At 45.6% G+C, this 20,335-nt stretch overlaps 1 protein-coding gene across 4 annotated transcripts in view; it reads left to right on the top strand.

The window, feature by feature from the left end:
• The window catches only part of dusp8a (dual specificity phosphatase 8a), a 42,968-nt gene that overhangs the window by 15,370 nt on the left and 7,263 nt on the right, over window positions 1-20,335 (top strand). For 3 of the 4 annotated variants that reach the window (XM_034215914.1, XM_034215916.1, XM_034215915.1), the window contains exon 3: window positions 1,390-1,528. In XM_034215914.1, the coding sequence (XP_034071805.1) occupies window positions 1,390-1,528 (139 nt within the window). Of the gene's footprint in view, window positions 1-1,389; window positions 1,529-16,391; window positions 17,171-20,335 lie in introns of those variants that run through there. The other variant, XM_034215917.1, reaches the window with a different exon arrangement.

Genomic DNA, 20,335 nt, shown 5'->3' on the forward strand with positions numbered 1-20,335 from the left:
CTTCATGTCTCCCTGCCCTACTACTCCACTTCCCCCACCCTCTTCATCCCTCCCTCCCTCCCTCCTCTCCCGTCCAGTGACAGTTCAATGATGCAGTGATTCATAGCTGCAGTGGGCGCTGCCTGATGGTCATGTGACCAAAGCCTGCCTGACAACATGGAGAACAACACAGCCTGGCCGGTGTGTGCGCAGGCACATGCTCACACTCTCTCATACAAACACAAACAGGCACACTCTATCACACCGGCGCATGCTCACAGCCTCACATCTTTGACGCAATCTGACACAAACAGCATCACACTGGTGCATTGATGGATGCCAATACCCTTTGCAACGTAGCTAGTCTTTAGGATTATTCTCATATCACTCCCCATTAGGACAAAAACCCCCCTCAGCAGTATCTGCATGGTAAATATTGCTGTCACAGTTGCACGGTGCAACACTCAGCCCTAATACATTACTTATAATCCCTTGCTTCCTCCTCATAACTTACTCTAGCATCACCTGTAGTTCATCCTGTTTACTGATGCTGACACCAGCATCCATACAGCCACTCATCACTCCCAGTGGCATATCTGTGAATGGATTATGTTGTCATTTTTTCTGCTTCTGGTATATATAAGGGCTCCAACGGGGTCACATGCTTCGGGATAATAACTCAGTGGCTCAGTCAGTAGAGGATTGGACTGTGAGCCGTAGGGTTCAAGTCCCCGACCAGACCTAAAAATGGAGTGTGGACTGCTACTTGGAGAGGTCCCAGTTCACCTCCTGCCCTGCCGTGGTGCCCTTGAGCAAGGCACCGGACATCCCTCTTCCCCCCTCACTCCCATTGCTCCCCGGGCGCTGTACAATAGCTGCCCACTGCTCCTAGTACTAGACTCCTAGTACTAGGATGGGTTAAAAGCAGAGAACACATTTCACTCTGTGTGCTCTGCATGTGTGACCATTAAAGAGGGTTTCATCCCTCCCAATATTATTATTATTATTATTAGGGTCTTGCAGTTGCAAGTTTGAACCCTGCAGCAGCTTATTCACAATTTCTGATAGCGATGAAATATTTGCTCAGCCAGTAGGCAATACTCATTATTCCTTTTTTAAGGGACGGTTCACGGCAAAATAAAAAAATGTTTTCCTCTTACCTGCTGTGCTGTTTATGAAACTGGACAAATAAGTTGCCAATATGTATAAATAATATATATATATATTTTCCCCTTTTCTATAGAACAATTGTGTCTTATGTCTGTGTGTTTCCCAAATGCATTGAATTGTCCAGTATCCGATTCTTCTCATTCCAGTCATGAAGCACTGTCTTCCTGGTTGGATGCTTAACATATTTTCCAGAGCAACACTGAAAAATAACTCTTCTCTTTTCCTCGTTCCTTTGTGCAGGTGGAGCTGGGCAGGAAGCAGGAAGTGGTGGTTTATGACCAGAGCTCCAAAGAGGCGGGGCACCTGTCCAAAGACGGCTTTGTGCACATTCTCATGGGGAAGTTGGAGAGCACCTTCCACAAAGTCTCGCTGCTCACCGGTACGGCAGAATGTGTGGAGTATTGGTGTGAGAATGGCATGGTTGTTTGTTTTTTATGTACACAAAAGACATGGGCAGGTGTGCCTCACCACAGCACCTCTGCCTGACTTCAGTGCAGTTGTTTGTCCTTCCACTGTTTGGTCAGCAGATGGCGCTAATGAGCAAAACAACTGTTCTTACCCTCATATCATAACTTGTTCCTCATTTCTTAACTGGCAGTCATCACAGGTCCACAGGTGCGTGTGGAGATAAAAAGGAAAGGAGGAAGTATAAAATCCCACATACAAAGCCTCTCTGGTGACTCTTTGATGTTTGAGCTTTCCCCACAGTCGCTCTGTTACCCAGCATCACTGAAATAAAGCTGAAGATTAACTTCAATCCTCTGGCCTTATTTACCACAGTTATTATCCTGTCATAGTGTCCACTAAGCACACTAAGACTTATAATTGAGCCCCGGCAAGACTGTTAATAGCCTCGTTGAGTTAATAACATCTCGACTGCAGTGGCTGCAGCTTTTAAAAGGGACGACATCACGCACACATCCACCAGCATAAGGCGTATGAGTCCGTCCCAAATGTGTCGGCACAGAATGGGGAGTGTAATCTGTCTCACTCACGATTGGAAATGAGACGGCAGAGGCATGCTGCTCGGGCAAATCTCTACTCTCTCCTCCACATCCCTACATCCCCATTCTTCTCCTCCTCTCGGTGCTCTGCCACCGCTGGGAGATTAGTGCTTTTTCATGAGTCATTCATAGATGTCGAGGATTGCCTCAAAGCACCCAGGCTCCACAATTAGTCACAGAGATGTACTGAACACATGCTAAGGCTGGGCACACCCGCACACACAACCATGTTCGATATCACACACACTTGTCAATTGCCTCCTTAAGCTAGGATTTTCCTCCTCAGCTTTTTTGATCAGACGTCATACACTTTTGAATGAAAGACGACTTCCCCTCCTCTTCCTCTTTATCAGTCTCCTCAGCTCACTATCACATTTCTACAATTTCTGTCCCCGCTTTCTACTGTTTCCACGACAACAGTGGCAGAGAATATTCCTCAGAAGGACTCAGCCAATGGGAGTGGCCGTTGTTTGGGTGGTTGTATTATTGGGGTCAGTGGAGCTAGCAGCCTGTGTATGTGTATACTTGATGTCTATGTGTGTATGGGTGGGCAGATGGAGTTGCGTGTACGCACAATCGCATACATGCATTTTTCCCTGCATGCATTAGATCATTATTAAGTGCACATATTGCTGCAGGATTTGCTCGTATGTCCAGGGAAGCTGCAGAGTTTTCACTAGAGAGATAGTGTGAGAGACAAGAATGGTCGCCAGGGAATTCTTTAAGGATTTTTAACTATAAATAATTTGAATTAACAAGGCATAACGCCAATTAGAACATATAAGGGAAAGACCATTTCAATGATGGGCTTAACAAAAGCAAGGAGCCTGTGGTCTGGGAGGGATGTTTCACTTTCTATTTGGGGTGGAAAGAATTTGTGAAGTCAGCTTCAGAGCCTGCTGTGGTACAAAGTGTGAGTGTGAACAAACTGGGCTCTTCCCACACAACAACCTCAAGCATGCATTGAATTGTTGTATACTGCTGAAACAATTAATCACACTACAGAAACATATTGACCACAAATGATAATAGGCATGTATTGTGTCAGACAAGTAAACAAAGTGATGACAGGCGTGTTTCCTCTATTTTCAGACATTTATAGGCAGAACAGTTATTGATGCATTAAATCATAATACAAGTTATCCTAAGTTGAGGCTCTTCTTGTTCCTCTGTGTTGGCTTTATTCTGCCTCTCACATTCTTAAAGATTGGAGTTTTCAATTGCAAAACAGTAATGCTCTTGTCTCGTTTCCCTTCATTCACTGCCCTCTTTCTCCCCCTACCTCCAGCTTTTCCACTTCTCCCCCTGCCCCTCTTCTGAACCTCACATTTGTGATGCTAATAATTCCTGCGATGACTTCATATCTGACTGACTTATTTTCAGCCTCACGTATGCAGCAGACCACACAGGCACACGTACAGTACACAGCCAGACAAATCAAGTGAGGGGTGATGCTGCTGCGGGGGGGGGGGGGGGGGTCTAGGAATGAGGGTCAGATAGAGAGATGAATAGAAAATAGTCCATAAATGGGATGGACAGGGCAGATAAAAGAATAATGACTGAGCTTCTGTCTGAGGGGGAATAAGGGTTTTTGTTTTGATCTTATGCAGAAGCTTCCTGCAGGGGGATGAAGGCTGACGCACTCATCACTAAAGTGGGCTCATAGTTTCTACATTTAAAGTAATTTCTATTGACATGATGAAATAGGGGAATTCATTGCAGGAAAGATGACAGATAATCAGCTTGAATTACATGTTACACAACCTAAGTGTGAGTACTGGGAACACATTGATCTAAAGAAAACAATCAGTGACCCCTCTTAGGTTTCTCTTCTCTCTCATTCACCATATAATCAATAACTCCGAAAGCACACCACTTCCTACATGTGGATGATGTCATGGAGCAAATCCGTGTCCCAATAGGGCCATTGTTTTTGTGAATGACTTTCAGTGTTTAGTTTTAAATCTATATATTCCAGCAGGATGTGGTGGTGGTGGCTGTTGGGAAATGTTTATGCGTGCATTTGAAAGCATGTTTATATTATATTACTTCATCCACTGTGTGAGCGTGTTTGTGAGAATCATGTCTCTCTGAGGACAGCAGTATTTTTACCACAGCCATGATCTCACCCGGTTGGAGCTCAAGCTGATGTGTCTTGCCTTTTTCAGAGTTCTGACTTTTTGTGTGTGTGTTTTTGTATAGAGGAGGAGAATACCGCTCGGTTGGAGCCAGCTGCCTCCTCAGTGGGTCTAAAGTTGACGTGTTTCCCACCAATCTGCAGCACAGAGCCAAGGCAAAGACCACACTGCCTGCTAGTGTGTAGCTAGGTGGCGTGTTAGCTGATGCTAACTGCGTAGCTTTGTCATGCGTCACTTCTCCTCTGGCATCTGAACTTTGCGTTCCAGTTTTAGCAGTTTGTCTGATGCCGAGACGGAATAGAAAACAAATATTATTCAAAAAATGAAAGAAAGTCTGGAATAGGCACCTAGGTTCTGCAGATAAAAAGAGATTTGGATAACGGTTTCAAGAGGATGGTGATATGAATGATAATGTGTTGTATTCATAGCGCACACGTTTAAAATGTAAGCTGTAACTAATGCAAAAACAGGGACACGGAGTGGTAGGTCATGGAAGTAATGAATAGAGTGTAATAGAATTACTGTGGTGCTGTGGGGCTGTGTCGTGTGTGTGTGGTGTGTTGGTGTGTGTGTGTGGTGTGTGTGTGTGTGTGTGTGTGGTGTGTGTGGTGTGTGTGTGTGTGTGGTGTATGTGTGTGTGTGTGTGTGTGTGTGTGTGTGGTGTGTGTGGTGTGTGTGTGTGTGTGTGTGTGTGTGTGTGTGTGTGTGTGTGTGTGTGTGTGTGGTCTCGTGTGTGTGTGTTGTGGTGTGTGTGTAGTGGGTGTGTGTGTGTGTGTGTGTGTGTGTGTGTGTGTGTGTGTGTGTGGGGTTTGCAGATGTGCAAAACTGCTTCTAATCTTCCCTAGCACCATCTGCCAGTGTTTTTCGCAGGATTACTAAAGCGTCACACGACTGGGTCAAAGAGAGAGAAGGAAAGAAGAGGAAAGGGCAAGAGAATGAGACGGAGACGAGGGATGGATTGTGTCTAGATTCTCAGCACTGGGGACATTTGGAGGGCAGTGCGGACGTGACATTTGAGCACAAAAATAACCTCTCAAATGTCATTGAATATGTGGTTTCAAACTCCCAAATGAGAGGATTCTCTGCATTCTTCTGGTTATTTTCTCATACTATTAGACAAAATGATAAATGATTTAATCATAAAAAGTTCTATGGATTAATGCGTGATAATTAAGATTGTTAGTTGCAGAACTAGCGACTGAACAGTCTACATAATATAATCCTGACAGGTAGCTATGTCGCTGACCTCACCCCCACCTGTCGTGATTCAGCTAAACAGGCCCGGTGACATTTGAGCTGTGTCACATTGCACACTACATACTAACAACGTCTCACCAGGTGACATATGTGTAGTAGAGATAAAAAGATTAATCGATTAGTTTCTTAATTATTGATTTTATCTGCAGTATAACACAATGATCTGATTCCAGCTTCTCAAATGTGATCTCATGTTGTGTTTTCTTTACAACTTTATGATAGTAAAGTGGACAAAACAAGACATTTGGGGATAATCTTGGGATTATAAACTCTTTTCATTTTATAGATCAAAATGGAGAAAATAATAAGATTAGTTAACATTAAAAATAATCAGTAGTTGCAGTCCTAGCGTAGTGATTTCAAACAAGAAATCAATACGCAATTAAGTATGATTTAAAGTCTACTTGCATTCTAAATGTACTTAATGTGTTAGTCTATGCACCTTGCCTTAGATGCTCTCAACTCACATTTTCAAGACAGTGGTGTAAGTAAACCATAAAAAAGGTAAATATTTAGCTTTCTCTCTGCGAAGTTTGTTTGGCAGTAGTATCCAACATATGATAGAGCTGCTCTTCCTGTATAACTGGAAAGCAACGTGATTGTTTAAATATGGTATGCACTGTGGTATGAGCACATAGTCTGCAGAACAGGGATGCACTTTGTGTTTTTACAGGTTAGCAAGCGGACTCCCACGCTGTCAGCCTGCCAGCTCAATGCGAAAGCACACAGGACGAGACATGGCGATGACATACTGACGAGAGGTATTAGGAGATGAAAGGCGCCTCTCTCTCATTTTCTTTCGCTTGCTCTCTCTTTCCCTCACACACCAAAAATTACAAACACACACAGGAGCTGCTGTGTACCCTGGGGCTTTGATGAGATCAGGTTAGGGTGTGACTGCACCGACAGAGGTACAAAGGTCAATTCAGTTATGTGTCATTCTTCTGTGCAGTTATACAACGGGGCGGAGGCCCCTGAGTGTGTGTGTGTGTGTGTGCGCGTGTCCCCGTGTGCATCAGAGAGAAGCTGAAGAAATGAGGTAATCGTGGGAGGCCAAATCTCACAATGCAACCGTTCACTGAGACATTCCAATGAGCTACATAAGGAGGTCTGTTTGTGTCCGTGTGGTTGTGTGTTTTTGTGTGTCTGCATGAATATGTGCATATGAAGTAGAGCGTGCATGCGCATGAGGCAATGTTTTAGAGTGCACGTGTGAGAAAAAGTGAAAGACAAAACAGAAGGAGGAGAGCCGTTGAGGAGATGAGGTAATACTCCTCATTTCATCCTGAATGTGTGTGTGTGTCTTCACGTTGTGTGTGTGTGTGTGTTTATGGGTGTCCCATTGGCTACTTTGTGTGAGTGTGTGGAGAGCTCATTCCGTTAGACAGGCTGTCATGCTGAACCATGCTGTGTTCGTCAGCCTCCTCAGAGCTGAAAGTCTCGCTTTATGTTTTTTTTCTTCTCCTCCTTCTGGAGCCCAGCAGGAAGTCTCCACATGCTCTTAACTACACACAGACACACACAGCGCGTGCACACACACTTGCGGAGTTGTGGAGTGCAAGTGTGTGCAGGATTCTCCCGACAGACACGGATCACAAAATGTTATGGGCTTAGAAAACTGCCAAATGCTTAGAGGTTTTACTTGCTAGCTGCTGCAAATCTCCTTTTTAGGACGAGACAGGAACATGAGTCGCCGTAGATACCTGAGTGATGAAGATCATGTTGAATTGAGTGAAAGTTCTCCAGGAGCCTCTGGCTGTTTTCTGATTGGTCGCTGTGCAGGTCTGAGAGGTTGCACAATAACTGGTGTTGCTCGCCTGAGGTGCTTGTTCTCCCTTCCTCCATGCTTCAGCTACACTCTCCGTCTTGTCCATCATCCCCCCCTTCTTAACCTCCTAACCTGCCCTCTCTGCAACTCTTTGCCCCTTTCTCTCTACCTCCCCCCCCCCCCTCTCCATTACGCCACGGGGAGCTCCAGCGGATCAATGATTTCATTGAGAAGGAGCCAGTGGTGCCATTAGGAGGTGAGCTCACCTTCCCCGGGGAGATCAGACACATTATTCTCAATGACCTCGCCTTCCTCTCCATCCCTCCGTCAGCCCCTTTACCTTCCCCCCTATTTCTTCCTCTTCCCCCCTCCTCCCTCTCTCCTGTTTCACGGTGCTGAGAACAGAGCTCTATTTTTAGTTCCAGACTCCTGCGGTCGTCACATCTGGCGCCAGTGGCCTCGGTGCTCTCACCCTGGCCTGTAGATACACAAACACACACACACAGACACACACACACACACACACACACACACACACACACACACACACACACACACACCAGCCACACCCCAGCTTGCACCAAGGGAGCAGAAAGGTCAAAGAAAATGGCCCTACAAAAATATCCATGACATCACCTCCCCGCTCGCTGAGTTACAGACTTTGAGAAGCCTTGGAGTTGCACAGTGGCACAAAGCTTTGAGCTGTGCAAACAGGTATGTAGTGAGCTCATTTCTTTTAGGCTCACACCTTGAAGAAGCATTGTGCAAATGCTTGACTCGCACAAACTCCTGCAGGCCAGCTAATGCATGCACATATGGACAGACTCACACACACATTATATGGTAACAAGGCCCAGAGGAGGCCTGTGTCAAGTTGAGTTTTATGTAACAATGTTCTGTTTCTGCCAGTGCCCCCCCCCTCCTCGTCTGTCTCATTGGCCTCACATGATGAGCTTGATGTCATTTTTTTTACCCTCAAAACCGGAGAACAAAAACAGGTGTGTGTGTGTGTGTGTGTGTGTGTGCGTGCGCCGTTGCCAAATGGTTCCACCATGACGTGATCTCACTGCTCTGCTTGCCTCCTGCTTTTCTTACCCTTCTCCTCCATCAGTGTCCCTTACTGGTTAAGAGGGCCACACACACACACACACACGGTCAATGAAACACAGTCATATACTCGAGCATGCAAAGAAGAGAAAGACATTAACTCTTGGATGCACGCTTAGCAGACATGCTTAAAATTCCTAGATTAGAGCTCGAGAGGTGGGTTTAGACTCACACACACACACACACACACACAGTACACACACACAGTGGCGGTTCTAGACCAATTTGACTGGGGGGGTCAGGCTGGGGCCAGCTCTTTTCTGAGGGGGGCACAATAAATGCAGAACGAAAAAGAAAAAGACAGTAGGAAGTAATTGCGCATAAGAAAACAATGCAATACAGTTATTGGTATTTGTTTCAGTACACATATTCATTTCAGATACTTATAGTTACAGTTTGTACGCTCTAATGGGTCCGACTAGAATGACAAATAGCGTTAGTTCCGCCTATTCCGTCAGCCAGGAAATCGTTTAATCATAAACTTATTTTATTTTTATTTATTTGTTTCATTTTCAACAAAGAACCGCCCCTGCACACACACACACACACACACACACACACACTGAATATAGCATCTAAGCTTAGAACAAAATGTGTTCATGTTTGTCACATTTAAGTTTATAAAGTAACTTACAGTATAGAGAGATTACACTTTCTTTGAGAAACATGGAAAACGCTTTAAAGCATGACTGTCAGACTCAAATAACACAAATATTGTATACAGAGGATTAAATATGACATGCATAATAACCTCTGGTTTCCTTTCTTACAAGATGCAGTTTGCCTGTTTTATACCAAGTAGGAGAACTCCTGTGGGACAGTTCTTGTTCGACAGTGCCATAAATACTTGTTTAAGCGACTTTGTGTATAAAAGTTGATTCACAGTGCATACCTCCCGGCTCCTGCTGCATTTTAAATCTATCTAGAAGCCTTTTGAACGTCCCAACCCGCCCCTGTACTGCAATCATCCAGCATGGATTCAAAATAGTTTGTTTAAACTGTTACCTAGGCAGTGTCAACACATCAGGTCAACAGGAGCTGAATTTGAACAGCGTGCTAAACCAGGTCGGTTTCTCCTGGCTGTTCGCCCCCATCAGCACCTCATAACTCGAACATCACCCTGAATGCGAGCCAAGCGCTGCTGTAGTTTGGTTCCTGAGCCGTCTGCTGCAGCTTTTATCCTGATGACTCTGACACACATGTGGAGTGGAAATTTCCAAGGCCACAAGAAACGGGGGGGAAAGGAGTAGTTAAAATTATGCTAGTTCATCCTACCCAAAGCTAGCCTGCATTCACCAGATTCCATTCATGCTCGGACTGCCCATTGCCGCTCCTGTCATGGCGTCATTCCTTGGAACAATGGTGGATTCCTGTTGATCACCGTGCCGTCTTGATGCTTTGAAGTTGTTGTACTTTATCTCCGGCATACCGCAGTGCTGCTTCCTTATTTACCAAATTGGTTGCCTTTTCTTTTCCCTGCCTGTTTTAATCAGATTAACTGCCTCCGCAACGTGGATGTGATTATATGTCTTGACAGCCTTTTCAAAAGTCTTACAGTATGCGAACATTTATTTTAATGTGCAGTTTGTTCCCAGTTTTCCCAAAAAAGACAGGGGGTTTCTTTATTGGCATTGAGTAGAGTAGCTGGCTATAGCAGAGCAGGGAGTTTAAACCCTCAGCGGTTTAACACTTCTCCTGGTATGTACACAGACTTGTAGCAGAGGTCTTATTACCGTAAATTCGTGCTGACCACACACTAACTTTTGGGCTGAACCTCTGAGGCTGCCTCTGCTTCCTGATAAAAGCGCGAGATTTGCCATTGCCCAGCAACAGTCTAATTTTGGAGTTCCAGCCAACGGCGCCAGATTGAGGAATGCAGCAGTTTGTGATCATTCCCGGTCCTCCTGACATCTTTCCCCTCTGAGCACACACAAACACTAACACAAAGTCACTCACACACATCCACACATACATAGATGAAGGCAGCCTACAGAGAGGCCACTTCCCCTTTTGTTGTGTAACTATTTCCTGTTTCTGATAAAGTGACACCAGGGCTCCCCGGGGTGAAAGAAGGAGACGCCTAGGAAGCTCAGCATGTTTGTATACAAATGTGTGCTGCGAGTGTTTGTGTACTTTTACTTAAAAAGTGATTTAGGAGGGGAAAAAAGTCCAGAAGTCCCACCATCCATAATTTTGCTATAGAGGCGTTGGCAGGGCGCACACAAAAACAGCTTGCCCAGTTCCTCTCTCGGCATCGCGTCATTCCTTCTCTATTGTTCTTCTGTAGCTGCTGAAGTGATGTCACTGCTTCATTGTGGATGTGACACAATCACACACACACACTCTCTTACACACACAGTCTCCAGGGCCTGTAATGGAAGGAAAACCAACCCTGACCGCGGGTGTTGCGATAGCCGCTGTCACCATGATGTCCTGTACGCCCAAATACAGTCTTCAGGGAGTAACGCCTTACTGCTGCTGCGTGCCTGTGTGTAGCAGGGCACTGGGAAGGAAGGAAAATTGAGAATGTATTTAAACATATTTATATTATAATATTTATTTCATTAAAAAAAAAAAAGATTTCTTCAAGCATCAATGTGTATTTTAGGTCAGTAGAGAAACCGGTGTACATGTCAGCTGCAGACAATGATCGAGAAACACGCTGGTACAGTCTGACACTGTGGGAGCTAATTATGAGGGGTGTGTGTGTGTGTGTGTGTGTGTGTGTGTGTGTGTGTGTGTGTGTGTGTGTGTGTGTGTGTGTGTGTTGTGTGTGTGTGTGTGTGTGTGTGTGTGTGTGTGTGTGTGTGTGTGTTGTGTGTGTGTGTGTGTGTGTGTGTGTGTGTGTGTGTGTGTGTGTGTGTGTGTGTGTGTGTGTGTGTGTGTGTGTGTGTGTGTGTGTGTGTGTGTGTGTGTGTGAGATATATCAACAGAGGACCAGATGGCTTGGCTTCCAGCACTGGTGTCGGTACAGTGTGTCAGTCAGCCTGCCTGCTGCGCTGATCGGAGTTAACTAACACTGAACTGATCTGAGACCTGCCTGTCAGTCCGCATGTAGCAGCAGTACAAACTCATTAAAAACAAACTGATCCGCTGTCAGCCCCTCTCTGTTGGAGCTTCGCAGTTAATACTCTGCTAACGTGTGTGCGTGTAGACATGCAGAAGACAATGAGAGAACTGAGGCTTATTTTAAGTTTTATTGCCTTCAATTGCTGCAACGAAACCCTGTATATCCCAGCTCAGGACATTAGCATTTAGAATGAAATAACCATCCGTTATGCACGGTGATCGTGTGTAGACAAACTCACCTCTGGGGAAATGACATGGAGGAAGAATGCACGCACGATTAATTTTTCCATTCCTGCAGACTGATGTGCAGGGTTCCTCCTCATATTTAACCTTTATGCTCACACACGCATGCATTACACATCTATATACATCCTCACTAAACAGCTGTGGGCCGTCTCACTCTCGGCTAAAATTAACTTTCACTTTACACACTCACATTTTTGCACAAAGTAAATGCACAGGCTTCAAATGCATCCCGCATACTGTAAGCACATGCCTGCGGTGGCCAGCAGCATTTCATTTTGAGGCTTAACAGCCCCCCTTTTCCTCCACGCACACACACCGCTGAACATCTCCAACTGGGATTTTTGAGTAGTTCATCTGGTTTATGAGGACCCGTCTGGTCCCGAAAGCCCCCCTTGGTGCGTTTGATATCTTACCCTCTTCTCTTTGTGTGTGTGTGTGTGTGTGTGTGTGTGTGTGTGTGTGTGTGTGTGTGTGTGTGTGTGTGTGTGTGTGTGTGTGTGTGTGTGTGTGTGTGTGTGTGTGTGTGTGTGTGTGTGTGTGTGTGTGTGTGTGTGTGTGTGTGTGTGTGTGTGTGTGTGTGTGTGTGTGTGTGTGTGTGTGTGTGTGTGTGTGTGTGTGTGTGTGTGTGTGTGTGTGTGTGTGTGTGTGTGTGTGTGTGTGTGTGTGTGTGTGTGTGTGTGTGTGTGTGTGTGTGTATACAGTATGCGCTTGGTTGAGTGTATGTATCTGTGTGTGCAAACTCATTTGTGGCCAGTGAGATTTACTGCTGCAGTGGCCCCGGGTGCTGGGCTCCTCCAGGGGGTTAAGTTGTTTGGAGGGCAGGGGGTCTTCTGCATGACTGATGCGGGCAGGCCTCCCTCCAGGCTGCATAGATAGAGATGAAAGTAGCACATGCATGAGCACACACACATGACCAAGTAGAGCATCAGTGCTCCCTTAATGGCATACACCCCCCACCTCCTGCCGGCCCTTTACATCTGAGATGCCTCCCTCCATCTTCCTCGTCCTCACCCCCCCTCAACCTTTCTTTTTATGATGTCATCGCCATCGGCTCGTGTTATTGTTCTCAAAACAGGGGAGGAAGGGAGTTCTTATTTTATTTTATAGTTTGACATTTTTGCTATTGGAGCAATTCCAAAGCAAAAATAATAACAAAGAGAATGGAGAATATACTTGTTGATTGTTTTTATCTTAATGCACCATTTGCCGAAATAAAATAATTAAATAAAATAAGATTAAATTAGAAAAGTTATTTATTTTGATCAACACAAATATAGACGAATAATGAATAACTAAGCTTCCAATTGCTTATTGACACACACACACACACACACACACACACACACACACACACACACACACAGAGCTCTAACGTTCCCTTGCAATATGACCTCATCATTTCCGTCTCCCTATGGATTCAAACAGCCCCCAATTACTTCCAGCACCCCTAGCTACCTAATCTCCCCCGCTCTCCTCTATCACCTCCCCCATCCTCAATTGCTCCATCTCTCCATCCATCCTCCCCTCTCTCTCTCTCTCCCCTGGTGACTACCTCACCCCCCAGGCATGGCAGCTGTGTTCTCCTGTAGGCATTACATCACTGCAAGAGCAGCCTTGTTACTGATCCCCTGACAACCAACACTATCAACACACACACACACACACACACACACACACACACACACACACACACACACACACACACACACACACACACAGAGACACACCAAAACACATGCACATACAGAAACATACAAACACACCCTTTTGCACATATGCTTTTGTTTACGTGTGTTGGAGAAAATAACTGTCTCCCCTGTCCCGTCTCAACCCTGCAGCAATGTCCGCTCTTGTCTTCCTCTCACCTTGCTCTGTTCATCCTTTTTCACACATGGTGCACACACACACACACACATTAACTCATCACCCTAACCTGCCCTATCCGGAGAATGACGTCTCTTTTTCCTGATAATATCCTGACAGATGATCCGCGGTGTCGGATGGCGCTCCTGTCGCTGCCTGTCTCACCGGGGAGGGAAGAGGGTACTAACGAAATATTCTAAATGGAGTGTATTTTATTTACATTTCAGTATGACTACAAACCTATATGGTATTTTGTGGCTAGATATAATAAATTATTATTTGAATTGCGTCATTTTAGGCTGTTGTGATTAGTGTTCATTTGGTTCAGCTTCCCAAGAGCGACACGCTTCTCATCAATCAACACATGTATTTGTACGCCGGTATATTTTGTCTCAGCAAAGGAGCAGCATCTTGGAGTTTGGCCAAATCTATGGCAAAACCCAAAAAGCTTCCAAGTAAAGTTTTTACTGACAGCGACGACGCAGATCTTGTCTTTTTATCTTGCTCTCAATTTCTTATTTGCACAGCAAGCACATCCCTGACTAAAACCTGTCAATACTTCAGTCAATGATGCATTCGTATTCACACCTGTGATCCAAATTCATAAAACAACAACAAAGAATGACATACACATCGATGCTCCCTTGTTTTTTATATTTAACATCTAATAGTCTTTACACCCATTGCTTGTACATCCATTTCTGTTTTTACCATCAAACACACCTTGTGTACTTTGGCCTTTACTCACCTTCTCTCTTTCTGCCTTACGCAGCTCATCTCAAACTCCTCTCCCCCTTTCTGTTTTGGCTGGGCTCTTTGTAAACGGTGCGTCGTCCCAGTAACAAGTCCCTCTACCATTAAAGCACGCTCTAAATCAAAGAGATGTCAGGGGAGGGTGGAGGTAGGGGGTGTCCGGACTGACTGTCATACCTATTTCTGTCGCAGCAGGGCACACATGTGCGGTCAATAAAGAAGGCCTGGTTGTCATTTATAGCATCTTGGCTGTAATCCTCTAATTAACACGCCTACTATTCTGGGCCTTGTTACCCTGCTGAGGACAGGGGGGGGAGGAGGAGGAGAGGGGTGTAAAGAAAGTGAAGACATGGTGTTTGCTTTAGGAACTTGTCTATTAAACACCAGTGGGCTACTTTGTTTTGTTGCTGTTGGACTCCATGCAGGTGTTTTTCAGAGCTTGTTTTTACGGCTTCAAGCCACACAGGCAAAACAACCAAACCAAGGTGTGGACTCAAACGGGGAGTGTCTTTTTTTTGTCTAGTGACCCTGGTTGACCACTGTGGAGTGCCACACTTGCTCGCACCATCTGAAAATGAGGAACAAAGTGTGTCTGTGTGTCCGTTTGTTCTTGTTTGTTCTTGTTTCGACATCCTCCCTAAACCAATGTCTGCATTTTTCACAAAGCTCATCATCACCAAGTGACCTATTTCCTCTGCCGCTCCGTCTCTCAATGACCCGCTGTTGAACAGAGGGTGACGTAAGGCTGTTCTCACCCGTGTGTGATCATTCAGGGGTCTGCAGTGATGAGACGAGGTTAGTCCGTTAGCATGCAGCTGGCCCCTTCACTAGACATCTTGTATAAGCTTATTTGCCATTTTTTTAGAGTGAGTCTCACTGTGGCGAGGACTTAATGGACTTGAAGCCCATCTGACCCTGTTTTAATGTAATCAGTGTTCCATGATGTCTCAACCCGAGACTGCACAGACAGTCAGACATGACATTTGACTGACCCGCTCACGGCAGGTGCTGTTTTTACGAATTAGTGCTATTTATTACCAGCAACAAGTTGACCCACTTCAAATGGCCAGTTATACAAACCTATAGTTACATGTAAGGGCTTTAGAACATATTTAAAATAGCAGTTTTTGCATAATAATTAGGTAACATTCAGTCTCCTCGTTGAATCATTTGCTGCCTCCATAGCTGGTCTTGTGGCCTGCGTGTTTGTCATTCCATAGTAAAGTACCAGAAGTCTGTGGCCTGTCAAATGGGAGGATAGCTGCCGACCACAGGCTTGTTTGGTCTTCTCGTCGCCTCCAGTCTCTCCGTCCTCTTTAGTCTGCTTTCCTCACTTCTCTCTCCTCTACATATTCACTTTCTCTCTCCTCTCCTCTTCTCTCATCCCCAAACGAGAGAACACGGTGTCCAAAGACAGGCGCGTTAGACATGAACCAGCGCAGGAAACATGGTGAAGTCACACACATTCCCTCACCTTCAGAGACAAATCAGCTTTCAACACTCTGACAGTCTTAATCCCCCCTCTGCAGTAAGTGTAATGTGCTTCCAAGCCACAGTACATTTAAGGCAGTAGGACAGCCTAATGTAGCCTCTGCTTACTGATAAAGATGTATTAAATGTGCATAATCTTGTTTACCACAATGAATATTAAAGTGATATAGGGAATTTGAACAAGCATACATTTGCATCTCATGTTTTTATCATTTAAGTTTAAAAACCTTAAGCAAATATAAGCATATCATCATGCATCAACACAAGCATTTCCTTTTCTGACCTGTAGTCAACAACACAGATAATATGAAAAGTGATAGCAGAGTGTATGTTTCTTCTAAACAGTAATATAGCTGTGTCTTAGCCTCCATCCAGCTAGGCCCCTGAGGTGGCCGCATATTTGTTGTGTGAGTAAGGAATGTGGTTACATGCCTTAGACATTAGCTATGACGGAGCACTGGCTCCACAAGAGAGGGAGGGTGCAAGGGAGGTAGCAGAGGAGGAAGAGCAGGGAGGGAGGGTAGAGTCTGAGCTCACGGCAAGTGAGCTCATTCTCCCCCAGAGCTCGAGGAGAGTGCAGCTCCGTCATCCTTTTTGCCGAGAGAGAGAGAGGAGGAGGGAGTGAGAGGGAGGAGTGTAAGCCAGCGACTGAGCGAATGAGAGACGGGGAGAGCAGAGCAGCACAACAATAGTGGGCTGCTCTTCTGGCTGTGGACTCACAGAGACAGAGAGACGCTCTGTGGCCAGCTGCAGGCACATCACAGCTGGCTTAAACGTACAGACAATACAGACTACACACTTTTGTTTTTCCTCCTGCTCTCTATGCGGTGACCATTCTTCCCAAAAACCACAGAATTGCTGAATTTTGACGCATGGGCATTTCAGGAATTTTTGTGGTCACTGCATGGAATTTTTGGCCATACTGTAGGTGGACTTGGGGAGCGTGTCCACAGACATTTTGGACTAGTTTTTATTGTACTGGGTCTGTTCTCAGAGGGTCGCTGTCTGGACACTGGAACAGCTGACCTAACCTAGAGTGGACTTGAGCTTCAGCAGGAGTTTTCGTCGACTTCCGATTGTGGGCTCACACTTCTGTTTGTGTTCTGACATTTTTTTGAGTTGCGAGGGCTCGCTCCATCCCTGAAGGAGGGGGCACCAGAACATTTTCCATTTGGTTGTGTGTGTGACACAGAGAGTGTTCTGGGGGATGCCGCTGGATGTGGTGATCGCCCCAGCAGAGGACTGTTTTTGGCCGGACCTGCAGGACACAGACATGAGGCTGAAGATCAGGGTCCGCCGAATGAAGGAAGGGAGAGAGCTACGAGGTGTGTATCCACCTGGACGCAGATCAAAAGAAGTGGTGTGTGTGTGTGTGTGTGTGGTGTGTGTGTGTGTGTGTGTGTGTGTGTGTGTGTGTGTGTGTGTGTGTGTGTGTGTGTGTGTGTGTGTGTGTGTGTGTGTGTGTGTGTGTGTGTGTGTGTGTGTGTGTGTGTGTGTGTGTGTGTGTGTGTGTGTGTGTGTGTGTGTTGTGTGTGTGTGTGTGTGTGTGTGTGTGTGTGTGTGTGTGTGTGTGTGTGTGTGTGTGTGTGTGTGTGTGTGTGTGTGTGTGTGGAGGAAGTTGGCCTTTGTGTACAGAGCTATCATACATAGTAAATGCAGACAGTATGATGTCATATCATATAATCACTGAAGTTGCTGGGGATTTGGCTGTAAAAGTCCCCACTGTTGCATCCAGCTGAAGGTGTGTATGTGGGGAAAGCCCCCTGATATCACTGCAGATGAGTACAAAGGCACAGTGGGCTCTCTGGGTTATGAGGTATTCTAGTCCAGACACGTTGCAAACGTTAGATGTGAATCGAATATTAAGGACTTGTGCGTCAATACTGCTATACATGGCCAAACATGCTAATTGTTTTCCCACCTTATAGTGCTTGCAGCTAATGTGTTTAGAGAGGCAGCATAAGAAAAAGAGGATTAAGGGGATGACATTATAAGGACAAGAAGCGATGAAGAGGAAGGAAAGAAGATAAAAAGGGCCCTGGGGGGTAGCCGTGACCGCGGTATGACATAGTGCTCATGCTCTCTCAGCCTGTGGCCATTGAGATGTAAAACTATCACAAAGGCTCTTTCTTTGTATCTTTCTTCTCCTCTGCTCTTGGCTTTTCTCCTGCTCCTGCTCCCTCTCTCCCTCTGCAGAATGGTGTCTTGTGGAGATCATGTTATCAATATGTGTGCAGTGTGCACTGCAGGTGTTTAACATAACACCTTTCACACAGAGCTCTGAGGCACTGCAGAGCTGTAGTGCTAGGGAAAAAAATCATTATTATACCGGCACTAAAAAGCTTATTGCACAAAATATCGCTGGTGGTAATATAGTTGGATCATATCTGTATGAGAATATGGGTGTACAGTTTGCATGCAAATGTAGATGCAATGCATATAACAAAGCCAGTTTAAAGCAGTGAGCACAGCAGCCCTCAGCACCTGCCACACTTCCCACTGATAGGTGTTTCTTTGTGCATGTACAATCCGTCTCTACAAGGCTGTGCAGCTGGAGCTGTCAAACTCATTAGCTCAGACAAAGCTAACAAAAGACAAAATCACACGTTTGCCATTAGCAGGTGAAAATAGGATTGTGTCTGTCACAGGTTATTTTGAGGCTCCTCAGCATGCCTCTGTAGAAATAGACTTGTGAAAGAAGGCTTTATAGTCCTGTATTGCATTAACACGTTACTGCTGAAACAGCAGTTGATCAAAGTGACATACTCCCGCTATCTGCCTGCTAAGATAGAGGAACAATAAACAGTTTAACCATCAGCCAGGATAACACAGAAATTCCCGACCATCATCAACCCTGTGCAGAAAGCGATGACATCATCCCCCTACCTCATCTATGGGCTGTCGATCTACACAATTCTGACAGACTCTACCCCCCTCAAACACACACACACACACACACACACACACACACACACTCTCATTGCTTCGCTGCTGCACAGCCTTTGTAGAGCTGAGTGGGACATGTGTGCAATGATGTCATGTTGGGAGGGTGAGGGATGGTGGTGGGGGGGGGGTCACATTGATATGCTAATGTCCCCTCAGAGTGGAGGGGACAGCTGGAGGGGCGCAGAGGATGGCGTCATGTCTCTCCCGATATGAACTACAGAGGAGAGCGAGGGATGGAGGGGTGCGGGGGACTCATTCAGGCAGATCAATGCCCCCAAGCTGCAGAAGAGAGTGTGTGTGTGTGTGTGTACGCCTGTCTTGTGTGCACCCCCTCTCTATTAACAGACAAGTTAAAGAGGGCAACTGAATGCTACACAGTGTCTGAAACACACACACACAGAGGCAGAGGGAAGGGGTGAGCCTGTATTGACGAGGGCAGTCAATAGTACCAACAGCAGTGATGTAACAGCACAACACCCATTAACCATAACAGCCAGGCAAGTGTTGTGTGTGTGTCCATTTGTCCGTTCAATATCTCCGGGATTCCACTTCCATTCGTCTATCAGCATCGATCCAAGCTGCAGCAAAGCCCTAAAAAAGCTCAGAATTTGATCCAAATATATTTGACGGAACACACTTTTTTATGTCTGTGGGATAATAACCTGCACTTTTTAAATAGGAATGTGAGTATTTAGTTGTAGAAAATGTCTGCTGAATGAGGAGGAGGAACCAGAAACAAAGGAGGCCTGAGTGCTCGGCTCTGACAGGGCAAGAGAGGAAAATAAGCAGTTGCATAAATGATGAAGTGGGCAGAGGAAAACGGAAAAAGGAAGTCAGCGCTGGCTAGCACTGCAGAAGGCGACACAGTGCCCTCTTTCCCGGTTGTTGTGTGTTGTCTTTCCAGCCAAATGTTCTTTTATTTTTTTCAGAGTGTGTCTTGAAAATTGGGTTAGTCACATCCTGTACAAGGATATTTTCCAGAGTGATACAGCACTGTGCCGAATCTCATCTGCAAGCTTGAAAATAAAAGTTGAAATAGGACTGTGTAGCACATGATCATGACGGCAGCCATTATTTCTGTCCAGCAGAAAATGTTTTCCCTTCATTTTCTGATGAAATGTTAGTAGCATAGACTAGCATGAAGGCACCACATGACTTCTGAACCCAGTTGTATCTCTTGATTTCAATTTAGCAGTATGTAGGACTCGTCTGATTATCATGCTGCGCTGAAGGTGAACTCATCTCTCCCTGTTGACTTTCTGATGTCATCTCCATGGACAGCTGTGCTGGTGTGTGTCACAGGGTATTTTCAGTGACCTCAGTGTGAGTGTACAGTGTGTTTGTGTGTGTGTGTGCTTTGATTGGGACGCACGGATGTGTCATCGTTGTCTTGTGGAGAATGTGAGGCCATGTCTCTTTGGGTTATTTGGTGCTCTCTGTTGTGTGTTTTGTCTGCCCTCTGGCTGCTCAGTGTGTGTGTTTTATTCCATCTTGACAGCGCTCGGGGGACACACGATGAGCCAACTGTCGTCAACATCACTGCC

This window comes from Gymnodraco acuticeps, unplaced genomic scaffold (genome assembly GCF_902827175.1).
Source record: "Gymnodraco acuticeps unplaced genomic scaffold, fGymAcu1.1, whole genome shotgun sequence".
Classification (NCBI taxonomy): domain Eukaryota; kingdom Metazoa; phylum Chordata; class Actinopteri; order Perciformes; family Bathydraconidae; genus Gymnodraco; species Gymnodraco acuticeps.